Below are 17,152 nucleotides of genomic sequence, written 5' to 3'. Positions count from 1 at the left end.
TGATATTGTGAATATGTAAGATCAGTAATTTAGTCTAACCTTTTTCTTTCAACAGCACAATCTAGCATTTGTCTATTTGAATAAAATTCATGTGTGTACATCTACACACTGAGCTAGTTTTGTCAAAAGAATGAAGGCCTTTTATAACTATGTTTTAAGGGTTCTTTTATGCCTCTAGCATCTCCCCATGACACCTACTTGTTCTTAACAAGTACTTGTGGACTAAGAGTCTACTGAATCTTGGAGTTCCCACTGTGGCACAACAGGATCAGCAGTGTCTTGGGAGCGCTGGGATGCAGGTTCAATCCCTGGCATGGCCCAGTGGGTTAAGCTGTTGCTGCAGCTATGGCTTACTTTGCACCTGTGGCTTGGATCTGATTGATCCCTGGCTCTGGAACTCCATATGCCACGCACCCCCCCCCAACAAAAGCGTCTACTGAATCTTAAATAGTAATTATAGCAAAGATGTTCAGGAGTAGAGTCACTGGACAGATCCCAGATCTGTAGTGGAAGACAACTTGTTTATTATCCTTTGAATTTATTCTGGTCAGAAGAGCTGTAGGGAGAAGATGAGTAGTCTTTCTTTCCATTGGTTTAACTACTTGAGTCTAGGGCTTTGGTTCTCAGCTTTGGCCATGTATTCGATTCACCTGGGGGGCTTTAAAAACTGCTGATGCCTGTGTCCCCTCTCCAGAGTTTTTGATTTAATGGGTATGGCATCTGGCCAGGACAAATTGTAATGTGCAGCCAAGATTGAGAACTGCTGCCTTAGAGATAATGACCTCACTCTCAGTTAAAAGAAATTAGCAGAAGCCTTATTTTTTGTAACTGTATAAAATATGTATACTGAGAGAGCCTGGGAACAGTGCCATCCCAATAGTAATGGCAAACCCATAGCTCATTGTGGGAGTTCTGACTGGTTAAGTCTGGGATAATTAGAGCATCAAAATAAGTAATTATAGTAGTGGGTTGTAACCCATTGAATAAAATAGGAATTCATTAATCGGTACTCACATAGGTAAGTAAATGAATAAATTGAAATTGGATTATTCATACTTTCAAATTGAAATCCCACAAAATGCTTAATTTCAAAGGAGAAAGGAGAAACTTTTAATAGAGAAATCCGCCAGATCCATGTTAATCAAGTAATCAAAGTGAACATTATCAGTAATGGAACAAGTCAAAATTTTGTGCCACTTGATAGCATATACTGAGAAAAAAAAATCATTTATTAAACATTTCTCCTAAAGATTTATAACCTGGATCTAATTATGAGGAAACGTCAGATCCACACCGAGGGACAGTCTACAAATAACTGGACTGTAATAGAAATCAATAAATCATACAATGCGGTCTTTGGAATTTGAGCCTTTTACCGTAAAAGACATTATCAGTATGATTGGCCAAACTTACAGTCTAGGGCTTAGGATGGTGGAGGAATATCAGTGTTTATTTCCTGATTTTGATGATTATATTGGGACTATGTAGGAGAATACTCTTGTTTGTAGGAAATAGGAAGCATGCAGTTATTTGGAAAATTACTCTCAAGGCAAAAGTATTTATTGTACTGTTCATATAACTTCTAAGTTTGAGGATAACTATAATTTTTTGATTCCTTTGAAATTAGAGAACTGTGCTGCCTCTCTTAGAATGTTCATTTTCTTGTGGAAAAGTCATGTGAAGTAGCAACATAATTGATCATTTACCAAATAAAGCTCTTCAAGTGCTAGAATGCTTTTTTTTTTTGTCTTTTTTTGCTATTTCTTTGGGCCGCTTCCGCGGCATATGGAGGTTCCCAGGCTAGGGGTTGAATCGGAGCTGTAGCTGCTGGCCTACGCCAGAGCCACAGCAACACAGGATCCGAGCCGCGTCTGCAACCTACACCACAGCTCACGGCAACACCGGATCGTTAACCTGCTGAGCAAGGGCAGGGATCGAACCCGCAACCTCATGGTTCCTAGTCGGATTCGTTAACCACTGCGTCATGACGGGAACTCCTAGAATGCTTTTTTATCTGTTTTGATGTGTTCTCTATTCTTCTGCCTTTTATTTATCTGTTTAAAATTTTATTCAGGTATAGTTGACTTGCAATGTATTAGTTTTAGGAGTACAGCAAAATGATTTAGTTATAAATATACAAATATCCATTCTTCTTTCCTGTATAGGTTATTACAGAATATTGAGTAGACTTCCCTGTGCTGTACAGTAGGTCCTTATTAATTATTTTATATACAGTAGTGTGTGTATTTTATAGTCATCCTCCCAATTTATCCCTTACCCCTTATCCCTTTATCCTTTATCATCCTCCACCATGATTTCCCTAATGGTAGGTAACCTGAAATTTGATTTTGAAATCTGTGAGTTTATTTCTGTTTTATAAGTAAGCTCTTTTGTTCTTTTCTGCCTTGAAAGGCAGAATGTATTGGACTTGGTCTTGTCTGTTTTGGATAACAAATATCCTCAATATTTTTTGTTGTCTTCTGAAATAGTACCCAGGTCTAGATCCATGCTTAGTCTTTGGGAGTTTTGTTTTGTTTGGGTCTTATCTTTCAATGTCTGGTTTTCAGTTGTGCTCATGTCATGGTGCACATATTTAATAATTTGCCAATTCTCTTTCTCGTGTATTAAAGTCTCAAAAACAAGGCTTGTGCTTTCTCCTTGTGCTTAATTATTTATTTTGGCCAGGGATGGAACCTGCGCCACCACAACAACAATGCCAAATCATTAACCCTGGGCCACCAGGAACTCCCACACTTCTTCCCCTTTCTTGGCTGCCCGTGGCATATGGAATTCTCAGGCCAGGGATCAGACCTGAACCATAGTTGTGACCAAAGCCACAGCTGTGGCAACACGGGATCCTTAACCCAACTCTGCCAGGCCGGGGATTGAACCTGTGTCCCAGGGCTTCCAAGACGCTGCCAATTGTGTTGCATCACAGGGGGAACTACTTTTTCCTTTTTTAAATGTCATGTTAATAAAAACTCAAATTTATAGATATTTTATCATAGCAATGTTGTATTCATAACAACATTTTAAATTCAATTCAGGATTATGGCTGGATTTCAAAGAGTTCTTAAAAATGAAGAGTTACTATAAATAGGTGATTCCTTTGTCATTTTACAAATTATTCTTAGAATATCAGATGAAATCAGATAAATTTTAAAGAAAACCACTCATATTTTTTGTTTTTAATTTCAGAGCTCCAGAGATTATATTGGGGTTGCCATTTTGTGAAGCCATAGACATGTGGTCATTGGGATGCGTGATTGCAGAATTATTCCTTGGATGGCCTCTCTACCCAGGAGCCTTGGAGTATGACCAGGTAAGTAGAATGTAAAGAAAAATAATAGACTTATAGGAAGGCATTCCCACAGTATACAATACATAGGAAACTTTTTTTGGAATAAAATAGCAAAACCTGAGACCTTACGGAATTTAAATTCAGGATCTCAAAAACAGTTTGATTTTTAAAGTGTTTTCATAAACAAAGCTATAATCCACAGGCCTGAAAGCCAGTTTTATAAAACTCTTGGTAGAATTTTTAAAATCGTTTTTATGCTATAGCTACATAAAGGGCTCGACTGTCCGTTTAAATAATAGCGCTTTGGGTGACAAACTTTGATGATGGATGAAATGTCAGCCTCTCCCAAGGAATAAAAGGCATCGTAACTCCTGATCTTGAACCAATAACCTCTCTTGGTCTTAGTACCTTAGTCACCTGAACCCTCTTTAGTATTTTAAGCTGTTTTGATTGTGCTAGAAGTCTAGCTTAACATTATTTAAATGACTCTCAGTAGAATCCAGCAAATCACCTCATTACACACTTTTCATGATAGTTTGCAGGTATGTTCATTGGTCTAAGTTGTTAGATAATATTGTTTGCTGTTTTCTTGGTTTTTAATATCCAGATTCTTTTTTTGGAGTAATTGTTATTCACTCTTATTTGAAAGAGTTTCATGGGCTCTTCCTTTTTAGAGAGATATATACTCAACTTATATTTTAGTGGAAAATGTTAGTCAGAATTAACAATGGTTACATAAATTTTGTCTGGCTTATATTTTTATTTAAATTATAAACTAACTTTTAAGCATGACAAAATAGGAAATAGAACATTTTAAAGCACACATGATGTAACTGTAACAAAATGCCTGATTTTTAGGGTACCGCTTTCTGTATTAAAAGGGATAGAAGAGGTAGTTAATTTGGTGACTTAAATTTGCTGAGACAACTCTAAAAGTTATTTAATATTATTAGATTTGATGTTATTGTTACGTTTACTCTTATCCTCTTCCAGTGTCTTTCCACCCATAAAGCTTCTCTTTGAAGCCATGTTTTTAAATACTCTCCTACCTTCCCTCTCCATGGTCAGCATACCTCTTAAAAGACTGTTTCTTTAAATATTTCCATACTTCCTATTCCTAGTTTCCTTCATCTTTTAACCCAACCATTAACTTTGATGATACTAGTTTTGAAAGAATTAGTGATCTAATCAGAGAGTCCCGTACTCTCTTAGCCGTGGGTACCTGTCAAATGCACTAATCATATCTTTGGCTTTGTGGACTATAGTTGATGACATGCATGGTACTATGGAGCGGGACACCATCTAGTGGCAATTCCAGGTCAATTTGCTATTGTGTTCTGGATTTGGGCTTTACAGTTCTAGTCTTGTACAACTTATGTTGCTACTGAAAAGGACCCTAAAGATTGTCTAGTTACTATCTCTTCCCATTTTATAAAGGAGAAAACTGAGGCTCAGGAAAATGACTTGTCAGAAGTCACAATAGTAATTTAAGACCAAGTCCTGATCAAAACACAGTTTTTCTAAAGTTTATTAAGATTTTTTTTTTTTTTTTTTTAACTGAGAGCAGGTGTGGAGTTCCCGTCGTGGCGCAGTGGTTAACGAATCCGACTAGGAACCATGAGGTTGCAGGTTCGATCCCTGGCCTTGCTCAGTGGGTTAAGGATCTGGCGTTGCCGTGAGCTGTGGTGCAGGTCGCAGATGCAGCTCGGATCCCACCTTGCTGTTACTGTGGCTCTGGCATAGGCTGGCGGCTACAGCTCTGATTCGACCCCAGCCTGGGAATCTCCATATGCCACGGGCATGGCCCCAGAAAAAGGCAAAAAGACAAAAAAAAATATAAAAAAATAAATAAACTGAGAGCAGGTGTTATCTGATCCAGATTAACAATATTACAATATATTCAGGATGTATATTACTCATATAGCATCACAGTTGGAGTTGTCAATTCAGTGTTTTAAAAGTTATCTTCTAAGATACGTGAATGGGAGCAGATAGAAGTGATGATGTATGTTTTGGTTCCAATCTTAGACTTATACGTAACACTCATTATCAAATCTAGTGCTTACTGAGTAGGTTTTGATACACGTCTTCTTTAAAGATAAGAGATGTCCCTTCTATTCCTTATTTTTAAAGTTTTTTTTTTAATCCTAAATTGTTTTTGGACTCTGAAATGCTTTTTTTTAATCTGTTAAAATGTTCATGTAGTGAGTTTTTTGGGTTTTTTTATTACTTTAGTCTATTAATGTTGAATTTCATAAATTTTCTTCAATTCCCTGGATTATGATCATCTAATTAGAATATGAAAGGGCCATCAGCAGGGTATGCCTCTCTCTATTGTTTCCTATTCTAGTCATCAGCTGCTGTGATATACTAGGATACCCACTTGAGGTATTGTGGCTATTTTATTTTTTAACTTATTATTTCCCTTACAGTGGGCAGTAGTATCATTACTAATTAATACTTACTCAGCTCTTTTTTGTGCCAGGAACAGTACTTAACACTTTAATTAACTCATTTAATGTTCACAGCAACCCTGTGAGGTTTTACAGATGAGGAAGCCAAGGTGGGGGGAAGTTTAATAATTTGCCCAAGAATCCAACACAGGCAATCTGAATCCAGAAACTATGCTATTAGCAGTAGGCCCCCTCATGGATAATGATATTTTGAAGGCAATAAAAGAGTCCAACTAAACCCTGCCCCAGTCTGCCCTGGCTCCCTGACACTGGCCCTCTTCCACATTCCACCTCCGCCCTTCCATTCACGGTCTGCTATTGCTTAGAGATCAAGAGAGTTTTCACCGGAGGTTTTTTTTTTTCTCCTCTTTTGGCTGTCCCATGGCTTATGGAATTCCTGGGCCAGGGATCAAATCCTAGCCACAGTTGTGACAACACTGGATCCTTTAACGTCTTTGCCAGACCAGGGATTGAACCTGTGTCCTAGCACTGCAGAGACACTGCTGATCCCACTGCACCATAGCAGAAACTCCGGTTTTTACAGCCTTTATATAGTTTTTAGATTTATCAACCTCCATTGATATTCTGTCTCCAGATTTGAGTTCTAGGGGAGGATCCAGCAGACCATGCTAGTTCTCCTGTGATAACATTTTATACAAATATTTATCTCTGAGAATGTATTTATACAAGGTAGTCATTCTTCTGTTTTGCTTTTATTAATAACAATTACATTGCTTTTAAACAAGAGGAATTTTTTTTTGTTTTGTTTTTGTTGTTGTTGTTGTTGTTGTTGTTTAATGGCATATGGCAGTTCCTAGACCAGGGATTGAATTTGAGCTGCATTTGCAACCTAAGTGGGATCCTTTAACCCACTGCAGTGGGCTGGGGAGTTAACCCGTGCTTCTGCAGCAACCCAAGCCACTGAAGTTAGGTTCTTAACCCACTATGCCACAGCAGGAACTCCAACAGGAGTGTTTTTATATTATAAATGTGTCAGTATTATTTAAAGAGTGGAATCCTCGCCTCCTGGGAGCAGTTTCTCAGGGCTACCTGAGATACTGTCTCCTGGGCTTAAACCCTAATTTTTCCCCAAATAAAACTTAACTCTCAATTTAAATAAAAATAAAAAGAGTGGAAGCTCAGCCAATTAATTTAGAAATTCAACACGAATACAAGAATTATATATTTTATATCTCTAGCAACAACTTCAAAATATTTTGATGAAGGAAAATGTGAGAAAAAGAGTGTGTGTGTGGCTGGGTCACTTTGCTGTACAGTGGAAAATTGGTAGAATACTATAAACCAACTATAATGGAAAAAATAAAAATATAAAAAAGTATACATTTAAAATTGGTAGAACAAAAAAAAAAAAAAAGAAATAGACAAACCCACAATCATAATTAGAGGTTTAAGGCACATTTCTTTCAGTAATTGATAAAGTAGGTAGAAAAAAATCAGTAAGAATATAGAGGATTTGAACATGTGATTAACAAGTTGACCTAGTGATAGAGCACTACACTCAATACTACACACAAAACTGCTGAAGACATCTTTTCAAGTGCACATGGAACATTGACAGAAATGAAGACTTCCAGTGATGGGCGGACTCAAGATGGCTGAGGAGTAAGACATGATGCTCACCTTCTGAAAAACATAGCAAAAAAAACTATCTACATGTGGAATGATTCACACAGACTATTTACTGAACACTGGCAGAAGGCTTTAAGCCTCCAAAAAGTGCAAGAAACCCCTCACATAACTGGGTAGAACAACAACAAAAAAGAGCGGGAAAGAGAAGAGAGAAAAAAGGAATCAGGACATGACCAGCACTCCTGAGAGGAGCTGTGAAAGAGGAAAAGAAGCCGCATCCTGGGAGGCCATCTAACTGACTTGGGAGATCTGCCAAGATGGCGTGATCTCAAAGCCTCCTAGAAAAGTGCAGCAGCTGGAATGAGGAAGGCAAAGCAAAGAGAGAGCTGTACAAACAATCAGTACCACCACCCCTGGACACCATAGCCTGAGATGCTCTGGCAGGGCCTGTATGATGAGACTCAGGCTCCAGAGATCAGTTCTGGAGAGAGGACTAAGGCTGGCTGTGAAGAGACAGCCTCAGGGGCTACGGAGCCATGTGCCATGGGCTGGGGAGTGGCATGCCACAGCCTAGGGATCCTGGGAGAAGGTATGGGCCCACAGAGAAGAAAGGTGTCATTGTTGGGGGAGGGCAAGAAGAGGAGCAGTGGGACTAGGCTGCACATGCCTGGGCTCTTAGGTGATGGGGTGTCTATTGTGCAGGCTACGGGCAGTGGGATGCCTCTCTCATGGGCTATGGGAGGTGGGGCCCCTCTTATGTAGGCTATGGGTGGTGGTGGCAAACCACTATAGCCATCTCAGACTCCAGAGGTGGGTGTGGCCTGCCACCACTAGGGAACCATGAACAGGCACCAACTGTGGCCCCAGTCACCTTGGGTCAGCACAGAGGAGGACAGTGCAACCAAGTGCCACCTGTTGTTGCTCTCACTCCCCTGGGAACACACATGCTCTGCTGCTGCCACTGCCAAACACTCTGGGCACTGCCTACACCTGCCTAAGGATCACTGCCACTTGCCAGGGCCCTGCAACTAGGAGCAACCTGTGCTACCTCCCTGTGGGTCCTTGGCACTGTCAAGGGCCCGGCAACCAGACACTGGCTACTAGCCCTGCCCATTGCTTCCATTTCCCTGGAAGCAGCCGGAGGCCATATACCAGCACACCCCATATTAAGGGGATAACAGCTTGCACACACTGAGGAAAGATACAGCAAACATCTAAACCAAAAGAAACCCTCACGCCAAAAAAAAAAAAAAAAAAAAAAAAAGGCCCTCACTAACTACTCAGGGATGCTCTTATATATAAATAGTCCTCTAAAGTAGTTGTTTTCCCTAAACTCACAGAATAAACAAACAAAATGAAGAAGCTCAGGAACCATTCCCAGTTAAAAGAACAGGAGAATTCACCTGAAGGAGCAAACAATGAAACAGACCTCTGCAGTCTAACAGACACTGAGTTCAGTAAGGAGATGGTGAAAATACTAAAGGAATTAAGAGTGAATGTGGGAGTTCCCGTCGTGGCGCAGTGGCTAACGAATCCGACTAGGAACCATGAGGTTGCGGGTTCGGTCCCTGCCCTTGCTTAGTGGGTTAACGATCCAGCGTTGCCGTGAGCTGTGGTGTAGGTTGCAGACGCGGCTCGGATCCCGCGTTGCTGTGGCTCTGGCGTAGGCTGGTGGCTACAGCTCCAATTCAACCCCTAGCCTGGGAACCTCCATATGCTGCGGGAGCGGCCCAAGAAATAGCAACAACAACAAAAAGACAAAAGACAAAAAAAAAAAAAAAAAGACAAAAAAAAAAAAAAAAGAGTGAATGTAAAGGAATTGAGTGGATATGAGCCATAATACAGATTACTTTAGAAAGGATCTAGAAAATATAAGGAGGAGCCAAGAAAAATTAACATTCATTTGCAAAGACATAAACTGAGTTAAAGTCACTGAAGAGCAGAATGGATAATGCAGAGGAGCAAATTAGTGACTGGCAGGATAGAATAATGGAAGTCACCCAATCAGGACAGCAGGCAGAAAACCAAATAAAAAACATGAAAGCAATGTAAGAGATCTATGGGACATAAAGTGGGCCAATCTACACATAATAGGGATTCCAGAAGGGGAAGAAAAAGAAAAGGGAATTGAAAATATATTTGAAGAAATTATGGCTTAAAACTTTCCAAATCTAAAGGAAACAGATATCAAGATACAGGAAGAACAGAGGGCTCCAAAGAAGTTGAACCCAAACAGGCCCACACCAAGACATATTATAATAAAGTGGCAAAAATTAAAGAGAGGATTCTAAAGGCAGCAAGAGAAAAAAATTATAAGGGAACCCCAATAAGGCTATCAGCCGATTTTTCTAAAGAAACACTATAGGCCAGAAGAGCGTGGCAAGTTCTTTTTTTATAATTTTTATTTTTTTCCATTATAGCTGATTACAGTGTTCTGTCAATTTTCTATTGCACAGCAAAGTGACTCAGTCATACACACGTGTACATTCTTTTTTCTCACATTGTCATGCTCCATCACAAGTGACCAGACACAGTTCCCAGTGCTATTACAGCAGGATCCCATTGCTTATCCATTCCAGAGGCAATAGTTTGCATCTGTTAACCCCAAATTCCCACGCCATCTCACTTCCTCCCCCTCCCCCTTGGTGGCCACAAGTCTGTTCTCCATGTCCATGATTTTCTTTTCTGTGAAAACGTTTCTTTATGCCATATATTAGATTCCAAATATAAGGGAAATCATATGTTATTTGTCTGTCTCTTTCTGACTTAACTTCACTTAGTATGAGAATCTCCAGTTCTATCCATGTTGCTGCAAATGGCATTATTTTGTTCTTTTTACGGCTGAGTAGTATTCCATTGTGTGTGTGTGTGTGTGTGTGTACACACCACATCTTCTAAGTCCAGTTGTCTGTCGATGGACATTTAGGTTGTTTCTATGTCTTGGCTATTGTGACTAGTGCTGCAATGAACATGTGGGTGCATATGTCTTTTTCAAGGAAAGTTTTGTCCAGATATATGCCCAAGAGTGGGGTTGGTAGGTCGTATGGTAGTTCTATGTATAGTTCCCAAGGTACCTCCATACTGTTTTCCATACTGGTGTACCAATTTACATTCCCACCAACAGTGCAGGAGGGTTCCCTTTTCTCCACACCCTCTGAACATTTGTTATTTGTGGACTTATTAATGATGGCCATTCTGACTGGTGTGAGGGGGTATCTCATAGTGGTTTTGGTTTGCGTATCTCTAATAATCAGTGATGTTGAGCATTTTTTCATGTATTTGTTGGCCATCTGTATATCTTCTTTGGAGAAATGTCTATTCAGGTCTTTTGCCCATTTTTTCCATTGGGTTGTTGGCTTTTTTGCTGTTGAGTTGTATAAGTTGCTCATATATTTTAGAGATTAAGCCCTTGTCAGTTGCATCCTTTGAAACTGTTTTCTCCCATTCTGTAAGTTGTCTTTTTGGTTTTTTTATGGTTTCCTTTGCTGTGCAAAAGCTTGTCAATTTGATTAGGTCCCATTGGTTTATTTTTGCTCTTATTACTGTTGCTTTGGGAGACTGGCCTCAGAAGACATTTGTAAGGTTGATATCAGAGAATATTTTGCCTATGTTCTCTTCTAGGAGTTTGATGTTGTCTTGTCTTACATTTAAATCATTAAGCCATTTTGAGTTTATTTTTGTGCATGGTGTGAGGCTGTGTTCCAGTTTCATTGATTTACATGTGGCTGTCCAGTTTTTCCAGCACCACTTGCTGGAAAAAGTGTCTTTTCCCATTTTATATTCTTGCCTCCTTTGTTGAAGATTAATTGACTTTAGGTATCTGGGTTTATTTCTGGGTTCTCTATTCTGTTCCTTTGGTCCGTCTGTCTGTTTCGGTACTAGCACCACGCTGTCTTGATGACTGTGGCTTTGTAATATTGCCTGAAGTCTGGGAGAGTTATGCCTCCTGCTTGGTTTTTGTTCCTCAGGATTGCTTTGGCAATTCTGGGTCTTTTTTGTGGTTCCATATAAATTTTTGGATTGTTTGTTCTAGTTCTGTGAAAAATGTCATGGGTAATTTGATAGGGATTGCATTGCATCTGTAGATTGCTTTGGGTAGTATGGACATTTTTACAATATTAATTTGTCCAATCCAGGAGCATGGGATATCTTTCCATTTCTTTGCATCCTCTTTAATTAACTTGATTAATGTTTTATAGTTCTCAGCATATGAGTCTTTGATCTCCTTGGTCAGGTTTATTCCCAGGTATTTGATTTTTGGGGTACAATTTTAAAAGGTATTGTATTTTTGTATTCCTTTTCTAATATTTCATTGTTAGTATATAGAAATGTGACTCGTTTCTGAATGTTAATCTTATATCCTGCTACTTTGCTGAATTCGTTGATCAGTTCAAGTAGTTTTGAGGTTGAGTCCTTAGGGTTTTCTGCATATAGTGTCATGTCATCTGCATACAATGACAATTTTACCTCTTCTCTTCCAATTTGGATACCTTTTATTTCTTTATTTTCTTTATTTCTTTGTTTCTATTTGTTTTATTTGTCTGATTGCTATGGCTAGGACTTCCAATACCATGTTGAATGAAAGTGGTGAGAATGGGCATCCTTGTCTTGCTCCAGATTTTAGTGGGAAGGCTTTCAGCTTTTCTCCATTGAGTATTATATTGGCTGTGGGTTTGTCATAAATGGCTTTTATTATGTTAAGGTGTGTTCCCTTTATACCCACTTTGATAAGAGTTTTTACCATGAATGGATGTTGGATTTTGTCAAATGCTTTTTCTGCATCTATTGAGATGATCATTGGTTTTTGACTTTTCTTTGGTTAATGTGGTGTGTAACATTGATTGATTTGCATATGTTGAACCATCCTTGTGAACATGGCATGAATCCCAGTTGGTCATGGTGTATGATCTTTTTATTTATTTTTTTATTTCTATTTTTTTGTCTTTTTGCCATTTCTTGGGCCGCTCCCGTGGCATATGGAGATTCCCAGGCTAGGGGTCTAATCAGAACTGTAGCTGCCAGCCTACGCCAGAGCCACAGCAACTCGGGATCCGAGCCACGTCTGCGACCTACACCACAGCTAATGGCAACGTTGGATCATCAACCCACTGAGCAAGGGCAGGGATCGAACCTGCAACCTCATGGTTCCTAGTCGGATTCATTAACCACTGGTGCGCCACGACGGGAACTCCATATAATCTTTTTATATGTTGTTGGATTTGGTTGGCTAAAATTTTGTTGATAATTTTTGCATCTATATTCATCAGAGATACTGACCTATAGTTTTCTTTTTTGGTAGTATCTTTGTCTGGTTTTGGTATTAGGGTGATGGTGCTGTCATAGAATGTCTTTGGGGGTGTTCCTTCATCTTCAACCTTTTGGAAAAGTTTAAGGAGGATGGGTATAAGTTCCTCTTTGTATGTTTGGTAGAATTTGCTTGCGAAGCCATCTGGTCCTGGACTTTTGTTTGTAGGGAGTGTGTTTATTACATATTCAATTTCCTTTCAAGCAGTCCGTCTGTTCAGTTGATCTGTTTCTTCTTGATTTTTCTTCTTGATAGCCTGGGAACCTCCATATGCCACGGGTGCAGCCCTAAAAAGACAAAAAACAAAAATTAGAAAAAAAATAAAAAGGTGCCACAAGAGAACTCCCTAAGTTCTTTTGTCTGTTCTGATTCTAACTTGCTACTCAGAATTTCTGCTCACTCTTAACTCAGATTTTGTTAACATGGCCATCAAATCTAGCTCTACATTATAACCCTTCAGCTCATCCTCCAACAGTATTTAGAATTTCATAGTTCATATTTCTGACAATGTGATTTTTTTTAGTCTTAATTCTAGTTGAGGTTTGAAGGCAAATGTATGAATTTTTTTCTTAATTATTTATTTATTTTTTTGAGGTCTTTTTAGGACCGCACCCATGGCACATGGAGGTTCTCGGGTTGAATTGGAGCTGTAGCCACCAGCCTATGCCACAGCCACCACAATGTCAGATCCAAGCTGTGTCTGTGACCTACACCATAGCTCATAGCAACGCTGGATCAGATTTGTTTCTACTGAGCCATGACAGGAACTCATGAATTGTTTTTGAGTCAGGTCCTTAACCTTCATCTGTTGGGGACAGGGGAAGCATATAGATGGAACAGATTCTCTTTAAATGACTGGCAGGCATCCTGACCAAAAATAAACTTGCAACTTCATTTGCCACTTCATTTTTTTTTTTTTTTTTCAGTGCCATCCCAATGTCTTGGGTACATTAATTGCTCTAATGTGCCCTTTTAGCCCTTTGTTTTCTTCTTCATAATGGCACTTCTAGTTTAATTGCTATTATGTGCTTCAGTATTTTTCTGTTCTACTGAATTAATGCTGTTTGAAGTTTGGCACCGTATTTTATTCTTCTGTAGATATTTAGCATCTGACGCATAATGATGCTCTGTGTATGTTGAAGTTGAGTTGTTGAATGCCTTTCCTGCCATCTGAGGCACCCAGGTCCTAAGCTCTTAGTACTTTTCATTTTCTGTTTCCATAAAACAAGGAAGTCAGGTACTTGGGGGATGTGGGGTGAGGGGAAGACATTGTACTTTAATGAAATGAAACTAATTTGTAAGATGGAGATTTTAGTTATTTCATGTAAAATTGGGGGACGCATGGTCTTAATGGGCAACTGACAAGTAAAAATGTAATTGTATATAGTGTTATAAATCATTAAAATTTTTACCTTCTAGGTACGAAGGTAGCATGGAAGATAATTGCCTCTTTTTTTCCCTTATTTTTTAAAAAATTTTTATTGGCATATAGTTGATTTATAATGTTCTCTGTTTTGGATGATTAGGCATACTTTACAGAGGAGAATTCCTTTTTTGTCTTTTTAGGGCCACACCCATGGCATATGAAGTTCCCAGGCTATGGGTCAAATCGAAGGCGTAGGTGCCAGCTTATGCCATAGCCACAGTGACTTGGGATCTGAGCCATGTCTGCAACCTACGCTACAGCTCATGGCAATGCCGTGTCTTTAACCCACTGAGCTAGCCCAGGGATTGAACCTGCATTCTCATGGATACTAGCTGGGTTTGTTACCACTGAGCCAGATCGGGAACCCCCATAGGAGAATTTCTTAAACTGGGTCTTAAAGAAGGAACAGAAAAAGTTTGTCATGTAGATTTGGTGAAGTGGCAGAGAAGGGAGTGAGGAGGGAGGAGGACAGGGACATTGGTAAGTAGGAGTTGAGAGCAAACAAGAAAGAGAAACTAGCCTAGGCAAAGTTTAGCTTGGTGCTAGATGGGGCTGGATTCAGGAGTATAAAGAGCTGGAAAGAGATAAAGCTGGAGGGCCCCTCTGCCATGATTAGAGATTTGGAATCCATTGTGTAGGCAGTAAAGTAGTTTTACGCAGGGGGAGTAAAAGTAAGATTTTCATTTTAGCAAAATGGCTGTTAGCAATTTCTTGTTCTTAGCAATATGAATAATGAATTGGGGGTGAGTGGATGGGGTCCTTAGGCAGAAGGCACTTGGACTGATTAGGAGGACTGTGAGATTGTATAGCTCATAACTGAAGAAAACCTCAAAGAGCGATGGAGAGAGTGACAGTTATGAAAAATACTAATGTGGTAAAATGGTTAGGGTTTTAGATGTTGGGAGGAGGGTGATGAGGGAATGGGACTTGTCTGACATAAATTTCAGGTATCTGATGTGGGCAGTCGGTTGGTGGTAGTGTTCACCAAAGCGGGGAATGCATGAGGATTAACAGTTTTAAGGGAAAATCTGTTTAGGGTATGTTCACTTTGAGGTTCCTAAAGGCCTGCCAGATGGAGAGTTTCAGTAAGCAGTTGGAGCTACAGCTCTAGAGCTAGAGATAAATATTTATATACAGAAACAGAGATAAAACTGTGGGCACTTGGACCTTGTAGAGGGAAAGAAGACAGTTAAAATTCTGGAATGCAGTGCCATGCAACAAATGGAGGAAGGCATTCAAAGTCTAGAAAGTAGGAAGAGAACTAGAAAAAAATGAGGTGGAAATGGACGTTATAAGTCAATAGAGTTTTTAAGTAAGACGATAATGGCCAATAGTGTCAAAGAAAGATAAGGATTTAATATGTGACTATTATTGTGTCAGTTATTAACAGGATATTACTTATCTTAGTACCATATTGTAAGAGTAACAGTAAAATTCTTTCTTTTTTTCTTTTTTTTCTTTTTTTTTTCTTTTTTTGGCATATGGAGGTTCCCAGGCTAGGGGTCTAATCAGAGCTACAGCTGCTTGCCTACAACACAGCCATAGCAATGTCACAGCAACACTGGATCTGAGCTGTGTCTGTGACCTACACCACCGCTCACGGCAGTGCTAGATCCTTAACCCACTGAGCAAGGCCAGGGATCGAACCCTCAACCTCATGATTCCTGGTTGGAATCGTTTCCATTGTGCCATGATGGGAACTTCCAATAGTAAAATTCTTACTGTTGTGTGTTGAAGTTAGAATGGAGTTAAAATATAGGCCACTATTTTAAGACTTTCAACTGAGTAAGAAAGTCATTTAAAATAGTTAAAGGAGTTGGGTATTATTTTTTGTTTTTAGGCTGGAAGATACTAAACATACTTGTAGATTGAGGGCAAAGATCTCATAGAGAGAAAAGAATAGATCATGCAGAAGAAGATGGACTGATTGTCTCTGAGGTTTAAAAAAGAACACTGGGAGTTCCTTTGTGATGCAGCAATTCATGGATCCAGCATTGTCACTGCAGCAGCTTGGGTCACTGCTGTGGCACAGGTTCCACCCCTGACTTGGGAACTCCACATGCCACGGGTGCCACACAACCCCCCGCCCCCAAGAAAAGAAAGAAACATTGTGTTCGCAAACGCAGTTTAAAGGAGTCAGTCCTCTGTTTATTCCTTGTGCTTCGGAGTTATTGAGTTGGGGAATGTATGAGGGCCAGCTGTATATATATACCAGGCTCTATCAGGGGTGTACATGAAAGGAAACAAAAAGTTCTTCCTTTCATGAAACATATTCTGCTGCAGGATGGAGTAAGAAAAAAAGGATGTAAATGTACAGAATATCAGATGGTAAAAAGAACAGCAGAAAAAATTCAACAGAGTATGGAGAGAGAGAGGTACCAAGGAGGGGAGAGCTTGTCCTGGGGGAAGAATGTTCAGCCAGTCATATGAATGCCAATGATGTAGACACGTCCCATCCACTGCTCCCGTAGTCCTACTTCACCACCTTAAGTCAGCTTGTCATTAAGTCAAGCAACTTGTCAAAATTTTCTGCATAAATTTCTTCAGTGGTTTCCCACTATTACCTCTTGGAATAAAAAGAGTAACTGTTTTATAATTTATTTTTTAGATTCGATACATTTCTCAGACTCAAGGATTACCAGGAGAACAGTTGTTAAATGTGGGCACAAAATCCACAAGATTTTTTTGCAGAGAAACAGATATCTCTCATTCTGGTTGGAGATTAAAGGTAATTCGTTTAAAAAAAATCCAGGGCATGGATAATACCCTCTGTGCCTGTTTTTATTTTATTGCATTCTTTCTTATTTTGAAATATTGTTTTTGACCCTCTTACCCTCAAGGAGGAGCGTCCTTTCTGAATACCTTAGGCTCATTCTCTAACCTGGCAACACAGTTATTAACTTAAAAATCTTATGTTTATCATTTTGTGTTGTATATCTCTCTTACACAGTTCTACATTTATTAAGCTTTATAGGACAGGGATTAACCACTTACTGCATAACCCAAGTACCTAATTTATTCCTATGATCAGTAAATCCTTAATGATTAACTTTATAATTATAATTTTGTTAAGGAGT

General features: G+C 39.3%; 1 protein-coding gene across 9 annotated transcripts in view; it reads left to right on the top strand.

Annotated features, from left to right (window-relative positions):
• Positions 1–17,152, top strand: part of HIPK3 (homeodomain interacting protein kinase 3) — a 105,790-nt gene that overhangs the window by 73,023 nt on the left and 15,615 nt on the right. For all 9 annotated transcript variants that reach the window (XM_021083205.2, XM_003122898.7, XM_005661035.4 and 6 more), the window contains exons 3-4: positions 3,199–3,322; positions 16,684–16,803. In XM_021083205.2, the coding sequence (XP_020938864.1) occupies positions 3,199–3,322; positions 16,684–16,803 (244 nt within the window). The remainder of the gene's footprint in view (positions 1–3,198; positions 3,323–16,683; positions 16,804–17,152) is intronic.

This window comes from Sus scrofa, chromosome 2, assembly GCF_054392235.1.
Source record: "Sus scrofa isolate SSC_HxYL_T2T_F1_AM1 chromosome 2, Sscrofa_HxYL_maternal_Yorkshire_Landrace_v2.0, whole genome shotgun sequence".
Taxonomy (NCBI): Eukaryota; Metazoa; Chordata; class Mammalia; order Artiodactyla; family Suidae; genus Sus; species Sus scrofa.
Note: the sequence above shows the minus strand (reverse complement) of the source record. Positions and strands in the feature narration are given on the sequence as shown.